Raw genomic sequence first — 26,837 nt, forward strand, 5'->3', positions numbered from 1 at the left:
CTCATCAGGGACTCCCATCCCAGTTGTGTGCCCCACCCTCACAAGGAGGGGCCAGCACCCAGCTGTGCCTCCAACATGTGATAAGCTTGGGAGGTGAGTCAGGAAGGACCACGGCAGCAAGAGGAAGGAAATGGAAGCGGGCCACCGAAGCCAACTTCCTGGCTCGCCTGAGGTCATCAGAGACTTGACCGGGGGACCACTCTAGCCTCACTGAGGTCCTGCTCACCTTCCAAGAAATCAAGTGTCCCCTAAAAAAGGCTTAAGGTCCAAATACATAGTTCAGACCTGTGTATTTCGACACTTGGCTCTTCCTGGAGAGCTGGGAGGACACCGCCACTCAGAAAAGAAAGGCACTTGCACGACTGTCAAAGTCACGGGGAGGGGGAATCACCGAGGCTTTTGAAAGGAAAACAAGGTAGTAAACCTTCCATCAGAGCCGGTGTTGCTCAAGCCAAGGCAGACGTGGTGTTGGTAACCAGAGTCCACTGAGAACGACTGTGCCAACTTCCTATTTTGCTTCTTTTATGATCTTAAATCCCAGCTTAAAACTCTCCCAGGCTGTTCCTGTGCCTTGAATATTTCAGATCAGACAGGTGAGTCATGAGGCAAGAGATCCAAAGGAAATCGCTGTAAAATGTGGCTCAGGCACAGCTGGTGCAATGGGTGTAATGGAATTCAGATTCACACCATTATCGCCCCATCAGAGAAAGTCATTTGCAAGATCTGAAGAAATTCTACACCGAGAGTTCAGTTCTGTCAACTGCGGAATCTCACTGAGGCACAGCGAGATAACTAAAGGAAATAGGACGGAAGGACTTTATCTTCTCAAGCTTAATGAAGACCATTGTCAGTACAGGAATTAATCAGTGAGGACAAACAGAATTTTTGTTGCTAAACAGATTAACATCCTTTAAAAAAAAAAACAAAAGCCTTGCACAATAACAGTAGCCACGTGTTAGCCACTTTAATATAAAATGTGATCAAAACTCAATTACAAGAGTTCAAAAAGGCATAGAAAAACCAATTAAGTCTCAATTTTATTACAAGGTTTAAAATCTGGGAGTGGTTTTAAAAAAAAACTTATATGCTAATCTCAGCCCAGGGTTAGTATTTTACAGCCACACTAAGAATTACTACAGGGGAACATCAATGTAACAAACAAGTAAAATTTGCAAACCCAAGTCATAAACTTAGTAACAGTAACTAATCATGGTTAAGGGGCCGCACAAAGCCACTGATGCCTCAGTTATTTGAAAAGAAACCCTGCCTTCTATGAGGGCAGAGAAACGTGTAAACAATTCTGCTCCAGGAAATTTGCATAGAAATAGAAAATGCTAGAACCTTTACCACAGATGAAATTGCAAAGCCTCACTCAACACACTCAATTCGATCCAAGGAGCACCGAATGTTACATTGGAGCCAAGGCAGGGCTCGAACCATCTCATTTCCAGCTATGCATCGAGCAGAGCGCACGACATTTCAGGTGTGGAAAAAATTAGCTGTAGACAAGCTCCTTAAAAGATGAATTTTCTACACCGTAATTTTAAGACGACGCAGACATTTCCGCAGAATTGTTTAAAAGATTTTACAAGGACACCCTAAGGCATCAGGGTCTCTTTCCAAAGCCACTCGCAAACTCTTTGTGTTCTGTCAGCAACAATTCCATCTTTACAGCCTCTTAGATAACCTTCCGCAGATCTCTAGCCTCTGCGCACACGGCAACAAAATCCCAAGACGAGACGTCATGTTCATTTTCTGCCCCCAAATCATGCGGAACACTTGCGGTTTGGTCCTGCTTAATGTCAGTTTGTAGAATACTTGACATTAAATCCAGTCACGGCCTAAATGGCCTGGAAGCGACTATTCCCTGGGCATCTTAATATTCCTTTCAGCCTGAACTGTCCCCGAATCACGTCCTTCATGCCTGGCCCCTGTGAAGAGACTCAGCTCTGGGGAGCAAAGAATTCCCACCCAGGACACACACAGATGCTGACATCTGGACGCTCTACAATCCTCATCTCCAGCTCCCCCTGCTGGAGACCAAGGTGACAGTGTGTTGGCAAGTCTTGGAGAAACGAGCACTGACAAATTCATTTTTGTGCACTTGAAATTTAAAACCTGGGACTTTTACAGTCGCTCTCCAAACCCTTTCCCAGGGGCGGGGGGCAGTAGAATATGCAGCAACGCCAAAGGACCACACCTTATTTCTAGAGAAAGAAAACAGATTAACATACATGATAATTACGGGCATCCAGAGTAATTTGTAATCAAACAACGAAAAGACAAATGCCCCAGGACCCTGCATTTTTATCGAGGCTGCCATTTCCCCACAAGAGAACCTCAGAAACCTCAGAACCTCTGGTTTTGCTTTCTCTGAATCAGGCGTCTCCACACTCGCACTCCTGAATCTGAGAAAAGCACCAGATAGAACTGTCACTTTTTAAAGTAAAACAGTGACTAACTGAAGCTCACATCTCCACACCCTTAATCCACCTGCTCGATGTCACATCGTCGTCAGTTCCCTCACAGGAGACTTACTCTTCTAGTTTGGTATTACTATCATGAGAACTGAAATTTTCAAGCAGAGAAAAAGTCTAATTACAAAGAAGTGAGTGGCAGCCCAAATGAAGCCCGTTTACTACGATTTCCAATTTTCTGCAGAGATACAAGGAAAACCACCAATTTGGTTCCTAAGTTTTATTCAAGAACTCATACAAAAGATTCCAGAGTAAGGAGTTTTAATCCTCATCTTCCTCCTCTTCTTCGTCCTGGTTAATCTGGAAGTAACGCAATTCGTAACTTTCTTTGCTGTTAGCAACTACGCGCAACCAATCACGTAGATTGTTCTTCTTCAAATACTTTTTGGTGAGATATTTCAAATACCTGCAGAGAAAGAACACTTGAGAACTCCACTAGACACACGGCCTTCTTAGAAGCATTTGGAAACGCTGTAACTTTTATGAAACCCTTGCATTCAAAATCAAGGTGTTTCCCACCTTTCAAAATTGGCAAAGATAGGGCAAATACACCCGGCCAATGGTCTAACAAGAAAACATAGCCACAGTTCATCTAAACTGGCAATAAAAATGAGAACAGGTTAAGCTGTTAAGAGTTGTCCATGAAACAATAGCAAACACCTAGAAAACGGTTGTCAGTCACCACTAGAGAAAGAGCCCGGTGGTTGTTTGACAATTAAGCACACGACCATGATCCCTTTCATTGAGAAAACACTGGGCTCCCGGCACTCCCTCCCCCATGTCACTCACTGCCTCAGACCTTCTACCTGCTTTCCAGGTTGTTCAGCTTATGGGGATTGCTCCTCGGGGCTCTTATTAACACACTCTCATTCTGCGGTGGGACAGGTGCCTCCCCGCCCCCTGGCTCCAGCTCTGCACAGAGGGCACATTTCTCCTCTGGCCTGGCTACTCCAGCATCTTCCCAAAGCCATAAAGAGAAGACGAGGGAATAGAGTGCCAAGCAAACCCAGTGCTGGGCAGGTAACCTTTCCAAACCTCAGGTTCTCCCTCTAACAACCGGCCTCATGACACTTTACCATCTCTTCAGACCGTTAGGACTGCATGAGACGCACAGGCAAACTGGCTTATCAGCCAGGACCCACATGTCAGCGGACCAACCAAGTCACACCTCCAAGAAGTGAACACTGTGCAACAGTGTTACTTATGCCAACCAAGCAACCTTCCCAAAGAATGTGAAGATCTCAGTTCAATTCTACCCACCTTTCCCTACATAAAAATAAATCAATTCAGTCGTTCCATCTAAAACGTTTTTTTCATTTATTATTTCTATCATATTGTATTCAGATGAGGTGGGTTGACAATTTTCATAATAGAATGTTGAAGGAAAGCTAGGTGAACAGGTGCAGAAGTTCAGAGACCAGCAAGAAAAAGTTCTAGATTAGGAACATCTTAAATGTTTCAAAAAAATAAAACTTATCATCAAGATAAGAAAATTGTAATAGAAGATTAAGACTCCTTTCTTTCTCTACTGGGTAAAGAACAGAAAATTTGTGAAAACGGAAGTGGGCTGTGTCAGGAGAGTCTCACACTAGGCTGGAAAACATGGAAACGGGTCACAGGAAGATTCCAGAACCTTCCCCAAGGGCTTGCGAAAGCCCAGTGAGTTGGACATTTTGTCCTCCCTGGAGTCCCTCCCTACAGGTGCACTGACCTATCTAATTGCCTCCTGCACACATAAAATAACAGCCAGGCAGGCAGCAGGAGTCCTTCACTCAAGGCTTCAAGTCATCTCCGGACTGATCTCATGAAAAGTAAAAGCAAAGCTGAACTATAACCAGTCTGTCCTAACACACCTGCAGATTTCCCACTATTTCATTCAGTTTGATTAAAAGTGCCAAAGATTCCAGGCTCTGGGCTAGAAGCTAGGTATAAATATGCCCAATTCTTTAGTGACTTGTAAAATGTTTTAACCTCATCCTCACAACCAAAAGTGTGTAACACAGCAGGGCAAGTGAATTAATGTGCCTCAGAACAGAAAAACGACCCACAGAAATACAATGGAACGGCTTTGGTCTCAACGGAAATTTCAGATTCCTCATGATTCTAGTAACACAGGGAAAACAAGTAATAGAATTAAAATGGAAAGGCTTCGCTGTGATCTAGAGACAGTAGAAGCAATAGCTTCATTTTTAAGAATGCAATCTAAGCAAGTCTTTACTGCTTGAAATACTTTTGCCTGTGAAAAAGAAATTTCCTAAAACTATCCAAAGTTGAATCCTTTTAACTACGGTAATAACACTCATTCATTCCCTCACTGCCCTCTCGCACTGGGCACCGTTTCAGAAATTAACAGATGCAACCACAAAGCAAAGCACAGGCAGCAAAATCCTGGCTGTCCTCGGTGAGGGTGGGCATATCAGCACTGGGATGCGGGCAGGTGATACTCATCCCTCCCCGTACCTTTTGGAAAAAGGCACCTCAGAAGTGACCGTGATCTTGCTCTTGCTCCTTTCAATGGTTACAACCCCTCCACCGAGATTCCCAGCTTTTCCATTCACTTTGATTCGTTCCTGAAGAAACTGCTCCTGTAAAAATCGTCAAAGGGACCAATTAGTGAAGTGACAAGTTCACCTGTCTCACCAACAGAACATTTCCATACTCCTTACACCGAACAAATGTAGTTCAAATGTTCAATCTTTAAAAAAAAAAAATGACAGCAAATCTTTAGCTATGATTATAGGTCTAAAAACTAGGAATAGCAATTGGAAAATGGCACGATTCGGCTTTATGAAAACAAAATCCTAGCAGGAACATACTTGACTGCTCCACACGAGGTCAAATGCGCCTCTACATGAAGGCTCTGACTCGTGGGTCAAAGGTAAAGAGAAGACAGGAAACCCAGGGCCAAACAGCTAGAAGCTTGGTACAGGCAACCAAGGTTGCAAGCAACTTCTGAACCTAAGGGGTATAAAGCACTGTCCTCAGTACAACCAGAAAAAATAAAGCCTTCAACCTAGTCAAGAAGCAAATACAGTGACTAAAACAATTATCGTCCACTCAGGGTCCCTGTGCATGGTGCAGGGGCAGCAGCCCAGGAGCCCAGAGGCGGACACCTGGCAAAGCCCTGTGGCCGCCTGGGCTGCTCATTCACCTCTGTGGGCTTCAGGGGTCTCTGTCCAAAAAGGAGGACACTTCTCAGTTTTCTTTCTATTGCAATGATTTGAAGTCCCTCCCTTTCAGCTCCACACTCCTAGAACCCTCTATTTAAAACCTCCAACACAACAATATGCCGAGGATTTGGTCAGAAATCTTGACTTTTCTACCATCTGTGGGATTATGACTATTTAAAAGAAATCTTGACTTTTGCACCTTAAGACTCATAAATGACTCAAGTTTTCTATCCTAAAAAGATTTCTAGAAGGAAAGACAATCACATGTATAGATGAGTGTAGAGGAAAGGAAGAGGGAACAATGGACAGCGCCACAAAACACAAACGGAAGGAGTCACAGAGTTGAGGAGTGGAAAGAAGCCACAGAGAAAAGCAAGAAATCACTGCATAGAAAAGGAATTAAGGAGCCAAATGAGGGACCTCGTACAGGACAGGGACACAAACGGCACCTCCACAAGAGCAGTAAACTACACACAAGAGGTTACCCGAATTGCATTCTGTGTAATAATCAGTGGCCATAAGCCGAGCTTTTTTTATTTGAAAATTATTCTTGTTGTAGTGATATTATCTTGCCCACAGTTGACCTCTGAAGACTGAAGAACAAATGTAAATTTAGAAGGCTTCTGCACAATGAGAAGCCTGAATTCCCCAAGCGTGGTTATCAGAGAGGAAAAGAGTGAAATGCCAAAACCAAGTTGCAGAGTCAAAATGTGGCAATGAGGCTGATTTTTCTAAATTTAAGTGAAACAGAGGAATAGGCAGACATAAGGGCAGACATAAGGGCAAAAAAAGTCAGTACAGTGCAAGGTCTGAAAAAACCAAGCTCCAATTACAAGTCAGCATGCAGGACACTTGAACACAAACACTGCAGCTCTGACGCTTAGGAACGTGGAAAGCTCGAGGAGGTGCTGCCATCTGCCCAGGGCTCTACAGCCCAGCAGTCAGGCCCAGGCCGGAGGCAGCCCCTTGTCCACGGGCACCAGGACCCATCGCTGATGTGTAAACACACCAAAGTGCAAACGGGATGCTGGAGCTCAGCATGTTTGCCTGTTTTCTGGTAACTTCTAAGTCATTTTTGGACACTTAAAGGAGGAAAAGAAGGTAGTTCTCTAGCACCAATGTGCTAAAGCCCCACACGTGTTTCCCTCACACCTGTTACACACGAGAGAACTCAAGACTGAGAAACAAGTAAGTAGACCACAGTCCAGACAGAGTCCGACACAGAGCCAGAACTGCCGCGTTGCCTATGAGCCCAAAGTAGAAACGTGTTCCAGTGTTTTCTCAGCAACATCTCAAAAGGTTCATTACTGTCCTAAGTGGCATCAAGGGTGTAACTTACAAAATTGGCAGCATCCATGATTCCATCTTCTACTGGATGGGTGCAGTCAAGGGTAAACTTCAGAACCTGCTTCTTTTTTTTGCCTCCCTTAGCCACAAGCTTTTTCTAAGAGAGTATACAAACAGAGATGAAGGCATAACCAGTCTCCCCTACACCCCCCCAAAAAATTAAAAGCACCAAAACTGAGATGTAAAAGTCCATACAAATACAAAATCCATGGTGTTGTGTTCCCCTGCAAGGGCTCCAAGAGCCCTGCTCTGCCCAAGAATGGAGATGGGAAAATACCCGAGCTTAGGAACCTGGGTTCATGACCTTCAGAAAGGGAAATCATTCCAGCACTTTTTTTTTAATGCGTCTAAAACTTTATCATTCAAGCAGTGAAAATACACGGTTAATATGTCTTGAGTAGAAAAACTGAATTTTGGACATAGCATTCAACTTTAAAATGAAAACCTTTTGCATTGTTTCATTTTGCTACTCCACCATCGTGGCTGGAAACCGGAAGTCATCAAATCATTCTAGCACTCTGGAACCATTTACACTTTGCTGTCTCCTCCATCTCTATGGGCATGAAGGTCTGTTAGCTTATGAACCACAATAACATGAACTTTTCTATTTATTTGCCACAAAATTCCCAAAACTAAAGTTTCAAGGAATGCTCATTTTATTCCAGGCATACACGTGCCTGGCATACCTAAAACAATTTTAAATTTATCTGAAATCAATACTTGTCCTAACTCTCCGGACTTGGGTCCTTGATCCAGTTTAGCTCTTCTCCCTCAATCCGTCTCACCTACTTTTCTCAGACCAGCACATCTTCCCAGCCGGAACAAGGGTAAAGCTGAAACTTCGATTTTAATTACAAAACTACTGTCAACAATTTCTGGCCTTTTGACTAAATTTAATCTATGAATTAGAACTTTCAAACCATCAGTTGGCGTATAGCCTACAAGGTTCCTTTACTCTCACAAAGCTTACTCTTCTCCCTTTACAAACTCAAACACCATCAAAAAAAAACACAAAAAAAACCATTTGTACGAGTACAACCTACTTACCTGTACCTCCACCCTAAAAAACTTTTGCAAAATCGAAGACCTTTCCAAAAACACATCTTAACTCCCCTCCTGTATGTTTAAAAGAACTTCACCTAAAACTTGTATTAATTGGGTCAACTTTTCAAACATCTAGCTACTGCAAAAATCACCTATGTTTTTCTTTTTAAGACATCCCTTCCTAGTTACAATCAAAAGGGCTGCTTTTAACATCTAGCCCCGAAAACATACAATAAGCAAGTAAAAGACCTGCTCCCAATGCGTTCGTTACCTCCCATCATGGTTTTAAACCAAGTATGTAAAAGTATAGATACATTAAAAGCCCATCCAAGAAGCAAGAGTAGGTGAACCAAAAATGTTAACAGGGTGTCCCAGCAAAAGGGGAGGGTAGGAAACCAACTTTTTCCAAGTAACCTGGAAGGCAAGCGATCGGCTGGCAGAGTGACACGAGGACGCCGCACCGGCCAGTCCCAGCCTGGATAAGAGAATGGAGCCCTGCACCAAAAAGGGTCTGTACGTCTGCTCCCTGAGGAACCAACTTCCTCTGGGAACACTACAGGAGTCCTCAAACTCGAGCCTCTCTCTGAAATCAGACCGTCCACTCCACGGACATTTGCACTGGTCCCCGAGTCCTGGCCATAGGCTTCCCGGATGCGCGAGTCCCAAGGGTGGCAGGTCCCCTTCTCCTTCCCCGCTCTCCGCCCAGGTAACCAGGCCGAGACCCTGGCTGCCTCACGCCGGCCGGGCTCCACGGGCCGTTGACCCGCCCAGGCCGGAGCCTCGACATTTCAGCTCCCTGCTGGCCACAGGCTGGGGCCCCAGCCTGAGCCCCGGCCTCTCAAAACCGCGGATCTCCCTCCCACTCCGGCCCCAGGCCGCGGCCTCCTCCGCCCACAACGTGCTGAGCCCAGCGGCGGCCCGGGCCCGATCCGGCCGGCTTGCCAGCCCAGCCCCGGGCGGACGCTGCAGAGTGCCGTCCCGCGCGAGCCGGGCAGGAGCCAGGCGGGCGAGGACCACGTGCACGTCCGGGAGCCGAGGCCTCACGCGGAGCCATACTAACCACGGGAGCCATGGCGGCAGCCGAGACAGAAAAGGAGGTGCGCGCACTGCGCAGACGCAAAGAGTCCCCAGCGCGCAGAGCACGTAGGGCCTCAGGCCGTACAATCGCTCTGCCACGCCCCTCCGTCGCAACCGTTTCGCCCTGTGCTGTACGATCGGGGGGCGATTGGTTTTCCCTGCTTGCAAATCACATCCTCTCTCAGGCTGGGAGGGTCACAGAGAGAGGAAAGACGCCGGGTGGCCTGAGTCACTTCGCAGGATCGGAGTGAGGGAGCCTGAGCGGACGTGCCCAGAGAAAAATAAAGGCGTTCGCTCTACTTTCGAAAGGCATGTAAAGAAAAAGAAAGAAATGCATTAAACCATAAGGTACCAGCTAATAAGCTGGAGTCAAACGCTCTAACTTGGGGCGGTGAGGCCCTTCTGGCCCTGGGGTCCTAATGCCCGAGAGCACTTTGGCTTCTTACTGCCTAATTCTCTGCAAGGTGGTATCCAGAGGCCGTGTCTCCCAGCGCTAGCCCTTCTTGCCGCAGTCGTTAGAGACTCCAGTTTGACTCTTCACGGTCTCAAAGCCACGCTGCCCACCCACTGACCACCACCTCCCTGGCTTTCGGGCTCACGCCTTCTAGTTTGTCTCTTATGCCGGTGCGTCTCAAACTGGCATATAGACGGGAATCGCCTGGGGATCCGGTTAAAATGCAGGGCCTAATCAGTGGGTCTCCGTGGCGTGATATTCTGCATTTCTTTCAAGCTCCCAAAAGATGCTGCTGCTGGTCCATGTACCATAACATAAGCTGAGTAGGAAGGGTCTTCTTCCCCAGACCTACAATCACTGACTTGTGACCAGAAAAAAATTCAGAGATGTTCCAAATTAAAACCACAGCGGCTGGAGAGTGTGAGACAGAACAGTTACCCTGTCAATAGCTGTGGACCAGTTCTGACAAAAGACTGCTCACAGTCCCCTGTGTCTGTTGGAATTTAGGATTTATTTCCATGTAGCTATTTCTCTGACTATCGAACCCCAGGAGCCTCCGCTTCTTATTTCCACATGAACTTTCCCATCTGCTGCTCACAGCTAATCCACAGGAGTGACACTTCTTTCTTTCAACCCTACAGAACAGGCCCTTTTCAGTTTCTCCTGTCCCCTTCGTCTGTGGCTAATGTAAATCCTTTCAGAGTGGCTTACATTTTCCTCCCCCTCTACCTGATGTATAAAAAGTGCTTGCAAAACTCCTGCTGCTGGTGGTTTAGACTCCATGCCCCATGAGCGGTTTTTTGTTTGTTTGTTTGGGGGGGGGGTGTTTTTTTCCTAGCAGTAGCCTTTCTTTGAAAGAGAAATTCAGCCATGCAAGCTCAAGTTTTTGTTTAACAACTGGAATACTTTTCATCCACCATCACCGTCCTACCCTTACCAATTACATTCCCGGGCCCCACTGTAATCACTCAGCCACCCTCCATTCCCTTTACCTGGTTGTAATGTACTCACCCAGCCAAAGCCCAATCCTGGCTTACGATGGTTGGGGCAAACACACCATGCTGACTGGTCTAGGTTTAAAGTCAGGCCTACTGTACCAGTTGACCAATCTCCACGCCCACCCTGCTATTCCAGACTGTAAACCGCGTCTCTGCTTTGCCAGCTGCTCCAGGTTACGGGTTACGTTCTTTCAATAGGGTCCTAGAGGGGAGACGGCAGGCTGGAAGAGAAAGAAGGGACTTTTTCCTGTTTGCTTCCTGCTTGTTTCTGTTCTGTCAGGTGTCACCCACTCTTGCTTCTTCATCTGGGTAGTGGCAGTTGGAACATTCCAGAAGCAGCATTTGAATCCAGTTTGTAATTATGCCAACACTTGAAGAACCAGCCTCATTTTCTTTTCCCCAGAGACTCCAACAGAGCAATCCCTCTTGAGGCACCCCCTGCAAGCTTCTACATTGTAATAATGCTATTCTAGAAGTGGTAGCTGCTTCCTGAAGTTGCTACTGTTTTGATTTCACCCCTTCAGTGAGCTAGTTTACAAGTCTTTATTCCTAATTAACAATCCTTTACATTAAAGTCTATTCAAAAACTGGTGTGCTTTCTCCTGATACCACTCCTAACCCTGAGCAAGCCCTTGGGGTACCTGCTAACCCTAAAATCCCCTCCTAAGTGACTATTTTACACCTGCGGGCAGAATGCCAGGCCCTTCTCCCCAAACCTTCCTCTCAGCTGATGACTTCTGTTGCTCTTTCTTTGAAAACACGGAAGCAATCCAAAGAGAATTTACAAACATGTCTACCTGCACGTCTAACCTTCCAGAAACATCTATACCCCTGATTGTGCCTTCCCTCCTGTTACTATGGAAGAAGAGTCCTTGCCCCCACGGAGGCCAAGGCCCACACTTAGGCATAAATCTCATACACTTGTCCTGCTGGAGACCGTCACTCCAACAGCCCTCGCCGCTCCCATGAAATCATCAACGGATCCTTTCGTCTGAACCATTCTTTAACATCTCCCATCTTAAAAAGAAAAAGCAATCCCTTAGGACTGCATGTTTTTGTGCCCCTCCCCCCAACCCCATAATTCTTATGTGGAAGCCCTAACCCATCCTCATGGGATGGTGTTAGGAGGTGGGGCCTTTGGGAGTTGATTAGAGTTGGATGAGGTCATGAGGGTGGGGCCCGTGATGGGATTGGTGCCCTTGTAAATGAGGAGACAAGATCTCTACCACGTGAGGACACAGCTGGAAGGCGGCCATGTACAAGCCAGGAAGAAGGTCCTCACCAGCCACCAAACCTGCGGCACCTTGATCTTGGACTGCCCAGACTCCAGAACAGTGAGAAATAAGTTTCTGGTGTTTAAGTCACCCAGTTTGTTATAGAGGCCTGAAGAAGGACAATCTCTTTATACCCATTTTCTTAGAAGAGGTGGCTCTGTGGGCTGTCTGCAATTTCTCTCCTTCCATTTTCTGTGGAACCCACTCTGGTCAGGCGTTTGCCTAACTGCCACCTGGACAGCTCCCCACAGAGTCAAGGTCACTGTTGATGTCCCCATGCTGAGCACGGTTCCTCCCATCAGAACCAGGTCTTGGGCCTCTTCCTGCTTGTCTTAGCAGCATCTGACCCTGGAGGTCGCTCCCTCCTCCTTGCTGCTCCCTCCTCCTTCCTGGACCTGAAGGGCCGCAGAACACAGAGCTCCTCTCCTATCTTTCTACACCTGCCCTTTGGCATGACTCAGGCTCGTGCCTTTATGACTCCCCAAGTCTGTGTGTGCGGCCTCAACCCCTCCCTGGGCTCCTGACTCATACAGCCAGTGGCCTCCTGACATCTCCCCTCACACCCACGACCCCACTCTCACCCGCCCCACCCCCAACCTGAGTTCCTTCATCTCCACCCACATTGGTCTTCCTTTCTTTCCTCTAAATTTCTTCCAGCTTCTGGGACCTCGTATTTGCTTTCCCTCTGCTTTGAACTCTTCCTGGATTTTCTTGTGTCTGATTTCTTCTCATCCTCCAGGGTCTCAGGCTTATTTGGGGTGCCTTCTGCTCCACGCCTTCCTAGCTGCTCTTTATCACATCACCCTGATTGTTTTCTTTGGGAGCATTTGACACAGTCTGCCATTACTGTACTTGTGTATGTGTGTACTTGGTTAATCTTGGCTGGTGTGTTCCTTCTACGTGTATGGCCCCTAGCAGATGCTCAATAAATACTATTCAAATAGATGAAGACAGGAATGGATGAATTAAATAAGTCTGAGTATCAGGACGAACACACCTCCCTCCTACTGCCGCTCCAGAGGGAAACTAACGTATCATTCATTTATAAAACACCCATCTGGTTTTGTATAGCAGCTTTACCACTTACTGGGATAACATTTTCTACCTCCTAAGGTTGTTGTCAGGATTGGATGAGTTAATACAAGTAAAAGAACTGTGAGTAGTACTTTGGCCCATAAACATTAGCCATTGTTTTTATTGTTATCATGACTTGGAGCAGAAATGGAACTGGGGTTAGGGAGGACCCTTAGAAGAACAGTAGTTTCACTTCCTTTCTTCCCCCTGGCAAATACTTGCACATCCTTCAAAGCCCAGTTCGAATAGTGTCTCCCAGTTTGTTCCTGATTAGTAAGACTTTATTGAGTACCTTCTGTGGGTCAGGCTCTGGGCTCGGCTCTTTGATTTCAAGAGGCACAAGGACAGGGCTGTTTTCACAGAGCTCAGATAATGTGTGGAACAGGGCAGATAATACCCCAGATGATGACCTAGGGATGGAGGGCACTCTGGAGAAAATCATACTGGGATAAACAAGCTTTCTCCAGGCCGAGAACAGCAGATGGGGGGCCCACCGGAAAGGCTCTGAGCTCCTTTCCTACCCTCCCACCCAAACCTACCCTTCTTGGGAACTCACCTCATGAAGAGGGGGAGGCCGACTAATTTGGAAGCCTAGTTTGTACATTTTACTTCATGAAAGTCTCACCTCATCACTGAGAACCCCGCCCTTTTTACCCAAGCTCGAGGCTCTGAGAAACCAAGAGCCCCCAACCAGCCCAAGGGAGGCCCGGGATTCCAAGCCCTCTCACTCCCTCTCCCCAGCACTGGGGTGTCTGTGGAGGGGCGTCCACTGCTTTTTGTCGCCCCCAATTGGCCATTGAGGAAATGGGGCCGCGCGGACCCACTCTAGTGCCTGCTCAAGTTCCGTGGGTGCAGGCCCCTACGCTGCTGCGGCCCCGTACTTGGGGCTCTGTCATCCCGGGCGGGGTCCAGTCCGAGCCTCGGAAGCCAGCCGGGCGCCGTCCTTTGCAGTTGCAGCGTTCCTGCTTCTCCTCCTTCCAGACTGGGGATGTAGTGGCCGTGACAGGAGCCCACGGCAGAGAGATGGTCCCGGCCCTCGCCGCGAGGCAGCGGGTGGCCTAAGGCTGGTGGCACCGGCACCGCGCCTGATCAAGATGTGGCCCAGCGAGGAAGGGGTGTCGCCTACGGGTCACCCAGAGGACACTGGGAGGAGAATTCCTGGGGTGGGAGAGAAGGTTGGTTGGAGAGGTGAAGACAGGGCGAGGCTGGCAGTTGGGTAGGAAGCTTTGCCGGGTCCATGGCCTGACCTAGGACCACCGCAGGGGTGCGGGAGAGGCTGGGAGCACGGGTACCAGTCCCGCCCTCCGCACGCCTCACTACCCATTCTCCCTGCCCCAGGCGCTCCAAGACCCAGCCCTCGGCCCTTGCTGCTCCCCGTATTGTGGCCGCAGGACGCCTCGCCGCCGTCCTAAGCTGTCCCCGCAGATGTCAGGAGCTATCTTTGCGCCCCTGGAGGGCCCAGGCGCCCTGGACGCTGCGAGTGGCCACCCGCTCGTGTGCCCACTGTGCCACGCGCAGTACGAGAAGCCGTGCCTGCTTGACTGCTTCCACCACTTCTGCGCCGGGTGCCTACGCGGCCGCGCCGCCGACGGTCGCCTCTCCTGCCCGCTGTGCCAGTGAGTGCCTCAAAGTCCCAACAGAACCCTCCCCCCTGGAGGGGAGACTGGCTCCGCCTGGGCAGGGACCTAAGTGCAGGGAGGGCAAGTCTCTGACTCCCAGCACAGGCGGTGGGGGAGGCTTCACCCAGCCGGAACTTCTCAGCGCGACAATGCGCAGGCTCCCGCCCATTTTCCAGGTCTGGTTAACTGAGGCCTGGGGTTACTGGTCCAACGCCTCCTACAGAAAGTCAGGGGCAAGGGTGGGGCTAGAGCGTAAGTCAGGTCGGAACTTAGTGCTACTGCCCAGCATCAGGACGCTCCCAGTAACTCACTTGGGGATCCCTGAAGTCTTAGGTCAGCATAAGGGGGGTGATGTTGGCTCAAGGTAGAGGAGTGGCACGGCCATAAATTTGCCCAACGCAATGAGAGGGGCTTGAGGGCAGGCTTCTGCTTTGTCACACCAAGTCGCCAACCACATGACCTCCCAGGACTTGCCCAGGACTGGGCAGGGGGAGGGATAGGGTCAGAGTGAGCACTGGCTGAGGTATTTATAGCAGATGCCAGCCTGTTGGGCACCCCACCCCCACCCTATTTTTAGTTCCCGCCTGGAATGTGGAGGTGGGAATGGGTAGGGAGCCATGGGGAAGGGGCATCTGGATCTTGGCTGCAGCTTCTCCGCAGACACCAGACGGTGGTGAAGGGCCCCAGCGGGCTCCCTCCGGTGGACCGGCTACTGCAGTTCCTCGTGGACAGCTCAGGGGATGGCCTGGAGGTGGTGCGCTGTGCCAACTGTGACCTGGAGTGCAGCAAGCAGGCAGGGGCACCTGGGGGGAGGCAAGGGGTCCAGGTCACAGGGTCCTGATGCTGGCAGAATGTACCCAACATGTCCTCAGAGGATTAACCATCAGTGGATCTTCCAATACCTTCCTAGGGTACCCTGAATTCCAAATGTGGCCCCATTTTATAAATGGGGAAACTGAGGTCCAGAATGAGTGACTTGAGCCAGCAGCCAGATAGTGGCTGAGGTTAAGGCCATTTGATTTGAGGAGAGCTTACTGGCCCCAACTCAGAGTGGAATTGTGAACTGGCATAGGGAAGGAGGTCCATTGCACAGACCTAGGCCATCCCCGGAGGGCCCACTGCTGCATGGGTAGCTGTGAGCTGCTGCCTACAGCCCTAAGGGAATTGAGGACAGTGTGCTGTTGGGGCAGAGTGACCCTGGCCCTGAGTCTAGGACAGACTAAGGAAGGGAGTCCAGGCTTCAGGCCTTGCTGTCAAGGGCACTCAGGACTCTGGCCAGTGGAGGCTGAACTGGGATTCCCAATTCCGGGAGGATGGCCATGCAGGAACAAAAGGTTGGGGGTGCTGGGCAAACACTGGAACATGCAGCACTGCAGCACAGAGGTGACCAGCTGGAGGCAGGGAGAGCAGGGGAGGAAATGACCTTGAATGCCAGAGTAAGGTTTGGGGTCTGCTTTTAAAGCCATGGCTGGGGTCAGTGTCATGCCCTGGATTCTCAGCCCTGGGTCTGGCCTGGGAAAGGAAACTGCAAGCCCTCACTCCCTTTCCGCTCCCAGCCCAGTTTGGCCTCCGTATGGCCAAGGTGGGCAGCCATTTGGCTACTGTTGAGGGTGTCAAGGAGGGCTTGAGAGATCTTCACACACACACACACACACACACACACACACACACACACATTTTTGTTTGCAGGTACAATGTTTTGCAAATGCAGCTTCTGTCTTCCTCCCAACCCCATGTAACTGTCTCTCCAAGCCCCTTCCAAATACTTGCCCTTACTGCCCCTTACTGCACCTCTTACCTACTCTCTGAGCCCTGGGTATATTATTAGAGCGTAGGGATTACACAAAAGGGCTACACTGAGCCCAGTGCCTACGCCAGGCTATGACTGACGCACTTAGTGACACGCAGAGACTGCCGTTCCCGCGTAGGCAGTGGTGGGGCTGAGCCTGCGCTGGGCCCGCAGGACGCTGAGACCACGTACTTCTGCAACACGTGCGGGCAGCCGCTTTGTGCGCGCTGCCGCGACGAGACGCACCGGGCACGCATGTTCGCGCGCCACGACATCGTGGCCCTGGGCCAGCGCAGCCGTGATGTGCTCCAGAAGTGCAGTGAGTGCCGCGTGCCGGGTGGGGACCGGGCCGGGGCAGGGGTTGAGGATCAGGGTGGGCACTGCCCCAGCCCTCACCGCCACCCCGTCTTCAGCGCTGCATACTGAGCCCTACATCATGTTCTCCACCGACAAGAAGTCGCTGCTGTGCATCCGCTGCTTCCGGGACATGCAAGGGTGGGTAGTGGAGGGAGCCCGTGGCGAGGGTGCAGAGGAGGAGTGGAGCCAGGCTCACCCGTGGGCTCCTTGCAGAGAGAGCCGGGCCCACTGCGTGGATCTGGAGTCGGCCTATGTGCAGGGCTGCGAGCGGCTGGAGCAGGCGGTGCTGGTGAGCGAAGGCGGCCCTGCGAGCGCGCCAGGGTGTGGGCTGGGGCGGGGTTGGGGATGCGTGCCCGGCAGGCTGAAGCTGCCTTTTCCCCAGGACGTGAAGGCCCTGCAGATGGCCACACGGGAGGCCATCGCGCTGCTGCAGGCCATGGTGGAGGAGGTGCGACGCAGCGCGGCGGAGGAGGAGGCCGCCATCCACGCGCTGTTCAGCAGCATGCAGGTGAGGGGTAGTGGGGACTGGACAGTTACAGGCTGAGCACCCTCGTCACCCAGGACCAGGTGCCCACGACATAGGGCAGGCCCCCCGGAGCCCTTGTGGAGTTGCCAGTGGAGCAGGGCAGCAGGAATGGAACTGCTTTCCAGGAGTTAATCACTGTTGCCAGGAGAGTTCCAGAAGGGAAGCCAGGGCCTGTCCCAGCTGGTGCTGGTGCTGGGGGATGATGAGGGAAGACTTCCCCCAGGAAGTGATATTGAAGCTGAGAGCACTGGCGCTCTTAGGCAGGGGATGCAGGAAGGACGGCCAGGAAGGCCCCTGACTCAGGTGGTGGGCTGGCAGGTTGGAGAGATAGCCCACGTAACCAGCATGTGGCTAGGGCCCAGGGAGTGGGAGAGGGCTGGCAGGTGGCAGGGCTGGGCCTGCGCAGTCAGTAGCAGACTGTCCCTCCCAGGACAAACTGGCGGAGAGGAAAGCGCTGCTGCTGCAGGCTGTGCAAAGGTGAGTGGCAGTGGGGTCTCCATCCCTGCCCACTGACCTCCATGTACTTGGATCAGAACCTGGATAGGTACTGCCCCACCCTGGGGAGCCAAACATCCAGATGTCCACCTGGTGAGGAGGGCAAAGGATCCAGGGCACAGGGAGGGGGCAGGAAAGGGTATACAAAGGGTGGGGCGATGGAATGGCCTGGTCCTGAGGCCCCTAGGAGGGGCAGGCAGCCCGATGAGGCTGCCGGCCCCTCCCCCAGTCAGTATGAGGAGAAGGACAAGGCTTTCAAGGAGCAGCTCTCCCACTTGGCCACTCTGCTACCCACCCTGCAGGTAAGAGGTGCTGGGGGGTGGGGCTGGGCACCCTGCCCAGAGGGCCCCTCCGGGCCAAGCACTGAGCAGTGTCCCTCCTGCAGGTTCACCTGGTCATCTGCTCCTCCTTCCTCAGCTTGGCCAGCAAGGCCGAGTTCTTGGACCTGGGCTACGTGAGTCCCCCCAACTCCTGGCTGTCACCTCTGGGCTTGGCAGCCTGTCACCTGGAGGCTGGACCAGGGGCCTCGGGGTTTACCTTCTTCCCCTCCTTCACATCATCTCTAAGCCATTTAGGGGCCCCCTGAGTCCCTTTTAAAAGGACAGGGAAACCTGGAAGGGAGCATAAGCCTCCGCTCCCCCAAAGTATGGAGTGTCCACTGGAGTCCAGCCTCCCCAACCTTTCCTGTGGATTTTGGAGAGGGGTGGGGGTGGGGTTCCCAGCCAGTCCCAGGGAAAGGCTGAAGCCTCCGACGGACACCAGGTAAAGTGCTAAAGGTACACTTGCCCTGGGACCACCGCCTCACTGTCAGCACTCCCAGCGGCCTGAGCACCCCCTTCCCTGTCCCGCTCTGCCACAGGAGCTGATGGAGAGGCTGCAGGGCATTGCCAAGCGACCGCATCGCCTCCGACCGGCTCAGAGCAGCAAGGTGAGCAGGCGCCGAGTGGGCCGGGGGCGGGGCCGCGGGGCCTGGAGGTCGCATCACGACCTGTTCTGCCTCCCAGATCGCCTGTGACCACCGCGCTGAGTTCGCGCGCTGCCTGGAGCCGCTGCTGATGCTGGGGCAGCGCCGCGCGGCCGGAGCCGGAGGCGGGACCAACATGTGAGCAACAAGGCCCTCCTCAGGGGCGCGGGCCACCAGGCGCCAGAGGCCCCGGCCGGCAGAGCGTTGCCCTTCCCAGTTCGCTGAGCCTCAGCGCTGACAATGTCAACAGGGAGGGCAAGTGTGCCTGCTGGAAAGCAGCCGTCTGGGGCGCCCCAAATCCGAAGCCTGGGCACACCTGGCCCAGAGTCTGCTCAGGGGAAGACGGAGGACTCCGGGGCTGCCCCCAAGCACCTCGCTCCCCGGGCTAGGGCGCCTAGGCACTAAAGGGAAGGGGCAGCAGGCGGTGGGGTCTGACTTCTGGCCCCAGCCTGGAGAGCCCCAGGCAGGGAGGAGTTAGGAGAAAAGCACGAGCCAAGCGCCCAGGGCCCAGCACGGGTTCATGGCAGGGTACACGGCATTTACTCAGGACCAGACCTGATGAAATCCTGATGGACTGTATTCTACACATTGGCATCACCCTGGGGGCCTTAAAAAGACAGTGTCGATGTTGTTTTTGGGTGCAACCTGCATCAGGCTTTTTCTGAGTTCCCATGGTGGTTCTGGGGTGCAGTGTGGGGTAAGAGGGCTGAGGGAGCATTGGGAGGCTGGGGGAGGGGAAGGCCCTCCCACCCCCATCCCCCATCTGCATCCACGCTGGCTGTCTCCCCAGGCTGGCAGGGGTGTCAGGCCCCAAGGTGCTGATGGGGACCAGCTGCCCTTCCCCAGTGGGGAAAATGTTGGGATCGCCAGTCCAGAAGCCCACGCCACACCGGTCCATCAGCACCAAGGTGTTGCTGGCAGAGGGCGAGGATACGCCTTTTGCAGAACACTGCCGCCACTATGAGGGCTCCTACCGGGTAAGGGGGGCCAGGGAGCTGAGGGCTGGGAATGACCCCACCCCTTCCTCACCATGGGGCACTGGCCAAATCTAGACCTGGCCACCCTAGAGGCCCCAGCGGGGAACACAGCCTGCAGGAACCAGAGGCACTCCCGGGGTCCCTCTCGCAGTACCTGCAGGCGGAGATGCAGAGCCTGAAGGACCAGGTCCAGGAGTTGCACCGGGACCTCACCAAGCACCACTCACTCATCAAGGCTGAGATCATGGGAGACATCCTGCAGAAGTCTCTGCAAGTAGACGCACAGATCGCCTCAGAGCTGGCTTCCGTGGAGAGGCTGAGAGCAGTCTTCCAGGAGGTAGCCCCTTCTGACAACCTGACTCCCCTTCAGCCCACCTGGCAGCATACACATGGGTGACCCCAAGACAGGAAGGGGAAGAAAGAGGACCTTGGCCAGTGCTCTATGAAGCCCTGCAGTGGCAGGCTCTGGAATTTGGATCTTTGCTGCCTGGAACCACGGGAACTGGCTGGGGTGCCATATAGTCCTGAGTAGCTGGAGGACAAAAATGCCACCAATAGAAATTCCAGTGAATACCTCATGCAATGCCCAATTTACTTTCTCTTTCAGATGTGGGAAGAATCCTATCAGCGGGTAGCTAATGAGCAGGAGATTTATGAAGGTTTCAGGCAACCACTGCTGGGTGCACCCTGTCCTGGAGCTAACCCACATACCAGCAGAGGCAGGAAGGCAGTTACCCACTAACCAGATACAAACCTCCACGCTCTTCCCCTCAGCCCTGGATTTTGCCTCACAGCTGCTTACTGGCCCCAAAACGATGCATCTGAGGTCAGGATTCAGTGAGTAGAATGCCCTCACAAGTCTAACTTCACTCTAATTAAAGAGGTAATTATTGAAATAGCTGGAGTATTGAGATGGCACGAGGCTCGTAAGAATCTAAAGCCAACAAGACCCAACACTCTGGCCTTTATCCCTACAGCCCAACTCCATGACCTTCTCCAGCTGAAGCAGGAGAATGCCTACTTGACCACCATCACCAAGCAGATCACGCCCTATGTCCGCTCCATTGCCAAGGTGAAGGAGCGCCTAGAGCCCAGGTGAGACCAGAGGGCGTCCCCAGGGGAGCCAAGACATTTCAGAATGTGTGTGGGAAAGGTGCCATACATGTATTCAGAAGAGCCCCTTTTGGAAGTCGGTGGGCCAGGTCATGAGGGTTTAATCAGGGCACCTGGGCAGACCAGGTGCTGGACATCTGTGAAAACACCGAATGAATGGGCTGCACTGAGTTTCTGCTTCTAGGCACCCAATTGCCCATCTCTAGTAGGTGGAAGCAGAAGACACCTCTTGGGAGTATCATGAGGGTTTTTAGCTGATCCAGGCAGCAGAACACACAGGGGAAAGCAGAACTTCCTCAGTGCATGGTAAAGTCAAGTCTAGACAAGGACCTGGACCAGGCTCTCAGTACCATACATGGGCATCAAAAGGTGTTAGTGGCAGAGGGATCTTGGTGCCAGGTCCTCAATATGCCTGTCTCTTGAGTCACTCAGCCCCACCGTGGGCTAGTTATCCTGTAGGTTTGGTGCACAGCAGTCATCCTGGGCTCTCCCTCCACCACCCTCCTGGGGACTCTATTTGCTTTATTCCTGTCAGATCTCCTGTTTCCTATACCCCGTGTTGCCTCTTTCATGGTTTGGTGGAGCCCATCCCTCAGTAGCTCCTTGAAAAAAGGTGCACAGGAAGTATGTTTTGGACAGCACACATCTGAAATGTCCATTCTGCCTTCACACTTGACTGATAGTTTTGCTGGGTATCAAATTCTAGATTGAAATTCTAGATTAGAGATGATTTTCCTTTGAAGGCATCATTCTATTGTCTTCTAGCTTCTGGGGTTGTCTTTGAGAAGTTTGAACGCATTCTGATTCCTAATTCTTGTAATGTAACCTACTGCTTCTTTTTAGAAGCTTGTGGAATCTTCTCTGCTCCCAGTGTTCTGAAATTTCACATTAGCAAGGGCCTATTTCCATCCATAGGTTGGGTACCATTCAATCTGAAAATTCATGTCCTTCACTTGGGCACCTTTTTTTTTAACTTGTTAATTCATTTCTCTCTGATTTGCCTTACCTTTTTAGTTCTGCTTTCCATCACTTTGTCTTTTTGATGTACTTTCTTTGGCAATTTCTTCACTTATCTTCAATCCATTCTATTGAGTTCATTTTTTTTTAATTTTATTGGGAAATATTGGGGAACAGTGTGTTTCTCCAGGGCCCATCAGCTCCAAGTCCAGCCGCTGTTTTCAATCTTTAGTTGCAGGGGTTGCAGCCCACCATCCCATGCGGAAATTGAACCAGGAACCTTGTTGCTAAGAGCTCTCGCTCTAACCGAGCCATCAGGCCACCCCCTATTGAGTTCATTTTTGAAGAAAATTTCCTAGAGCTCTTTTTAAATTTAAAAATTGTTAATCTCCAGTTTTTAAAATTTTAATTGTTTTTAATTTCCAAGAACTCTTTTTTGTACCGTTTTTTTTTCTTTTCTTTTCTTTTCTTTTTTACACAGCCTTCTGTTGTTTCATAGACATGACGTCTTACCTGAGGCTGATAGGTGTTTGTTTTGTGTTTTAATCTCCTCCCTTAAGTCTGTTCCCTCCAAGTTACCTTTTGTTTAGCTTTCTGTCTTCCACGTTAAACACTTTTCTCAGATACCAAGAAAAGTTTATCTGCTCACTTTAGGATTGGGGGGTAAACTGGAAGCTCTGAGCACATGGGTGGTACTTCACTGTAGGGATCCAGGTGGGCAGAGTGTTTTGTTTTGTTTTCTTGAATGCCCCAATGTCAGTTTTAGGTCTCTTCCCAGATTCCTTCCTGGATGGTCACTGTATGGAGCACTTGCATGCACACCTCATTTTCTGGTTTTCAGTAGTTCTCCCCTGAGAACTTACCCTCTCCGAGACTAACCCTTCCGACTCCTGTGGGGTGGCGGAAGGACAGCTGCTCAGGGGTGAGGATCTTGACTATCACTGTCCTTCCTGTGTCAGTCTCACCCTTCCTGTTGTTGCCAGTTCCTGGGCTCCTGAGGATTCTTTGGAATGAACCTGGTGGGACCTTAGCTTGTCCTGCTGTGCACTTTGAATGAAAGTTTCTTGGGTCTGCCAAGTCGGTTCCCACTGGCCTGCACACTCTCCAGCTTCCAAAAGTGTGGGGTTATCCTTTCTTGTTCTCAACATGGAGAGGATTTTTTCCCCCTTGTTCTTCTGGTCCCTTTACTAGAGTTTTAGTGAGTTTGGGGAAGAAGGGAAATTAGTGTGTGTGTGTGTGTGTGTGTGTGTGTGTGTGTGTGTGTGTGATCGCCACATTAATCGAGAACTGCTAGGTCACCTGGTAAGTGGCTATTTCAACGTGTCACACTGAGAAGTTAAACTTGCACAATTTTAATCAAATCCCTGTGTACCCAGGACTAGTGTGTTTCCTCCTAAGCTGACATTCAGAGTAGTTTATTCCAGATATTCTGTGACTCCATTTATAAAACCTCAAAACCAGGCAGAGCTAACCTCTAGTGTTAGCAGTTGGGATGGTGATGGGTTACCCTGGGAGCTCTGGGTGGAGGTGACAGTCTGGGTGCTGCCTGCCCAGCTTGTTCATGCTGTGCACACATATGAAGCTGCTCTCTCATTTGCAGGCTTCTCCCTCTGTGTGCTCTGCTTCAGTGAGAGTGTGGCTTCCAGTAGTGTGCTCCTTGAGGGGCAACACGGGGACAGAGCCGCATCTCTGCAGGGAAATGGCATCTGTGGTTAGCTCAGCAAAGGGAAAGGGGCCCCGGCTGCAGCCCCACTGCTGGAGGTTTGGGGTGAGGGAGGCCGGCTCTACCTCCCTTCATTTCCCAGGTGTCTGGAGTTGCTGCCTCTGCTCCCTCCTCCCCTGCCCCTGCTGGCAGCCCACTCCAACCCCAGCCACCGAATCTGCTCTTGCTCCCATCATTAATGACCTTTCGGCTACATCCCTTGGCCTCTCAGCCGCACTCTGGAGAGTGGACCGGATCTGTCGTCTTCATGCTCTTTTCTTGCTTCTGAGACCCCCACGCTCCCGGGTTCCCTCCTGCCTCTCCAGCCATTCCCTTTGTCTCTGGCTGGCCCTGCCTCCCCGGCCCAATGCCCAAATGTTAAGGGGCTTCCTTCAGGGGCTTCACCCAGTCCGCTGGCTGGAAATCCCCAAGGCAATGCAGAGGACCCCAGTCCTTCTCCCGAGCTCCAGACTCATTTCCAACCGCGCCTTCCCGGGCTCTCTATTCGGCTGTCTCACAGGCACCTCACATCCCACAGTGGCAGAACTCAATTTCCTCCCCCCGATCACACTAATCCCATTTTATCTCAGTGAATGTCACCACAGTCACCCAGGTGCTCAAGTAAAAAGCCTGGAGCACATCCTGGATTCCTTTCTTCCCCTCACCCCATGTCCAACCCACCCCCAAGACCTGCTGACTCCATCGTCTCAATCTACTTGCTGTGTCTCCACTGCTGCCCCCAATTCAAGCCGCCCTTACCGCCCCCCGCCCCCCTGCCCTCCTGTATGTCACACAGCCGGTGGGCATTTTGAAGCCTATACTTCCCATCACACCGAGTCCTGACAGCCCTTTCGGGGCCCTCCTTGCCCACCTGGGACCACCCCAGGCACAAAGGCCTTTCAGTTTCCCAGAGGAGCTAGACTGGCTCCCACCTCCCAGCCTCTTGCCTGGCATGTTCTTCCTTCCGACTGTCCCATGGATCCTGGTTACTCAGGTCTCAGCTGGAATGCCATCAGAGGCCTTCCCAAACCACCCTGCTGAAAGCAGGTCTCCGCTCACTGTCACTCCCTGCCACTGGGCCCTGCTGTGCCCCCTTCCTGACCTTGGTGGTCTCCCCGACCACAGTGCAGGGCCTGGCCTCTCTTAATCCACTACCACAGCCCTGGCCTCGGTAACTACTGGAGGACCAAAGCCCTAGGCGGGCCCTCGAGCGTTTGCTCAGATTTGCTTTTGTGCAGACTGAGCTTCGGGACACAGTGGGCTGGCTCTGCTGCCCTGCAGCCTCCCAGGACCTGCTCGCTCCCACACAGGTTCCAGGTACCTGTGGATGAAGACTCCCAGCACCTACAGAACACTTACGATGGCAGCGTGGATGGCGAGGCCCAGGCCAGGTAAAGCACGTCTTTCCAACCTGAGCAGGCAAACGATTTCATCTCAGAGACACATGCAGACAACACAGATCGACCCCCAGTTTTCTTTTGCCCTTTGGTCCCGGCTCACCGCTGGCAGCTTGGCCTTCATTTGTAAGAGACGGGGACAGAAAGGTTCGTCATCTGGGCGGTGACTTCATAGGTGACAGACGTGACTTTGACAGACATGACCCACATTTTATAATCATCAATGGCGTGCTTGCTGCCTGCACCAGTGACAACACCGAGAGCTGCTGGCTGGCACCCGGGTACTCACACCACGTGACTCAAATTTACTTCAATGAGCAAAAGTGACGGAGGATTTTGTCTCTGTGTGAGAGCATTACTATTCATTGGAGCCAGTGTTTGCCAAAATACTTGCCAGAGGGAGAAAAGCATGTGCAGTATCAGACACGTCACTGTCACAGGCTGGCCCTTCAGCACTGCACTCTCAGTAAAACGTGTTAGTCACGGGCAGACAGCGGAGCTGGAGGGCCTGCGCAGCCCGCCGCTGTGGTCAGTAACAGGACATGAGCTGGTCCCACGCCCACTGCTCCCCCACTTAGCTCAGATGCTTCAGGGGAGTGAGTGTCAACTCAAAGCTCCCTGTCACCACAAGCTGCTGAAATGGCCTGAACTACTGTTCGGGCAACTAAATATCAGAAATGAGAAAAACACCCTTTAGGAGACCATACGGTTCTGGTGGTCAGCTGGTGCCTTCCGGAAAGGCCTTCCGTTCCGAAAGCTTTGGCCCAGGAGGATTTTAGTGCTGGGACAGTGACAGGGGGCATGTCGTGGAGTGGAAGAGCTCATGTTCGTGTTCCTTTAGGAATGATCCAGTAAGTGTCACGGAAAAGAGAGAGACCTCAGAGCCCAGAGGAAGCAGCCGGACTCTGACCAGCCTCACAGAAGAGCCTCCAGGGAACAACAAAGACCCTCACAGACCCAAACATAAAACCGGGGGTGACGCCCCCCCGCGGAGGGAGCACCCTGCGTAGCAAACGGGGCTGGTCCTGTGGCACCGCCTTTTACAACATGCACATCAAGACTGGGACGTTAAGAAAAGGGGTGTTCCCAACATGATTTTTCACAAGGGTCATCATTTATTAGCAGTAAAACCCAGAAACTCTCTGCCAGGTCCTTCCCGGTGACAGGGGCTGACGTCCCAGTCCACATGCAAACTGTTACATGAGTGAACTCGCAGCGTCAAGCCCCGCCGTCGCCCAGCAGCTCCCCATGCCTGTGCGTGGACAGTGCCCACATAACCTGCCTGCCTGTCAGGACGAGCCTCTCTGACTTGAGATAACAAGGCTCCACCCACCACGGTGATACACCTGCACCTTGCCCTGCCCGTTTCTCCCGAACCACAGCCCCACTGGAAAGTTCCATCATCTGAGCAAGGACCTGTGTGTGCTGTCCAGCTTTCTCCCTTCAGGGCAAGGACTGAGCTCAGAAAGCAAAGGGAGAGCATCCGGCAGCATGCATGACAGGGAACGGTCCCCTTCACACCTTCACTACTTTTCCAGGCTGCTGTCACTCTCCTGGGTTCCTTCCGCTGATTATTACAGCACGATTCAGCCACTTCTCTCTCGTCGTTTTCCACTCCTACCTACACAGTACCCTTTTAATCAAGTGGAACTTAGTAAATGCTTTTTAAAAACTAACCTGAATGACCTAACATGTACAGTTTTGGAGGCGAAATGATGCCCAGTCACACTTTCAGCAAGTATCCACCTTGATTCAGTGGTTCAAACAGCGAATGCGTTCTCCTTACCGGTGCAGGTGCAGCAACCCGCGAGCACATCCCACGGAGCCATGCCACGCCCCTGCTCTTGCCGTTCCCACGCCGAAGCCTCACAACTTCCACAGGGGCCTGACGGGCCGCGGAGTGCCTGCTGATGTTCCGGCAGGCGTGTCCACGCCGGAGGAAGTCTGCCCACTGGTTAGAGGGAGGACTTCAGAACTGCATCCGACAGGCAAAATACATCTGGTTTTATGCTGCAGCTTCTGGACG

General features: G+C 51.7%; 2 protein-coding genes across 2 annotated transcripts; one reads left to right on the top strand and one right to left on the bottom strand.

The window, feature by feature from the left end:
• Positions 1 to 2,682: 2,682 nt before the first annotated feature.
• RPL22 (ribosomal protein L22) lies at positions 2,683 to 9,227 on the bottom strand. Its single transcript, XM_033115100.1, has 4 exons — positions 9,099 to 9,227; positions 6,987 to 7,091; positions 4,938 to 5,062; positions 2,683 to 2,883 (listed from the first exon to the last, which is right to left on the bottom strand). Exons 1-4 carry the CDS (start codon positions 9,108 to 9,110, stop codon positions 2,739 to 2,741), a joined length of 387 nt encoding a protein of 128 aa, XP_032970991.1. The 5' UTR covers positions 9,111 to 9,227; the 3' UTR covers positions 2,683 to 2,738.
• Positions 9,228 to 14,110: 4,883 nt separating this feature from the next.
• On the top strand, positions 14,111 to 26,763 carry RNF207 (ring finger protein 207). The gene is made up of 18 exons (XM_033114647.1): positions 14,111 to 14,131; positions 14,254 to 14,531; positions 15,195 to 15,327; positions 16,498 to 16,642; positions 16,737 to 16,818; positions 16,894 to 16,969; positions 17,063 to 17,188; positions 17,637 to 17,683; positions 17,931 to 18,003; positions 18,087 to 18,155; positions 18,561 to 18,629; positions 18,706 to 18,803; positions 19,456 to 19,642; positions 19,794 to 19,979; positions 20,250 to 20,301; positions 20,620 to 20,737; positions 24,725 to 24,805; positions 25,653 to 26,763. Exons 2-18 carry the CDS (start codon positions 14,341 to 14,343, stop codon positions 25,819 to 25,821), a joined length of 1,902 nt encoding a protein of 633 aa, XP_032970538.1. The 5' UTR covers positions 14,111 to 14,131; positions 14,254 to 14,340; the 3' UTR covers positions 25,822 to 26,763.
• The last annotated feature ends 74 nt before the right edge of the window (positions 26,764 to 26,837 follow it).

The sequence above is a fragment of the Rhinolophus ferrumequinum genome, chromosome 9 (genome assembly GCF_004115265.2).
Source record: "Rhinolophus ferrumequinum isolate MPI-CBG mRhiFer1 chromosome 9, mRhiFer1_v1.p, whole genome shotgun sequence".
In the NCBI taxonomy this organism is placed as follows: Eukaryota; Metazoa; Chordata; class Mammalia; order Chiroptera; family Rhinolophidae; genus Rhinolophus; species Rhinolophus ferrumequinum.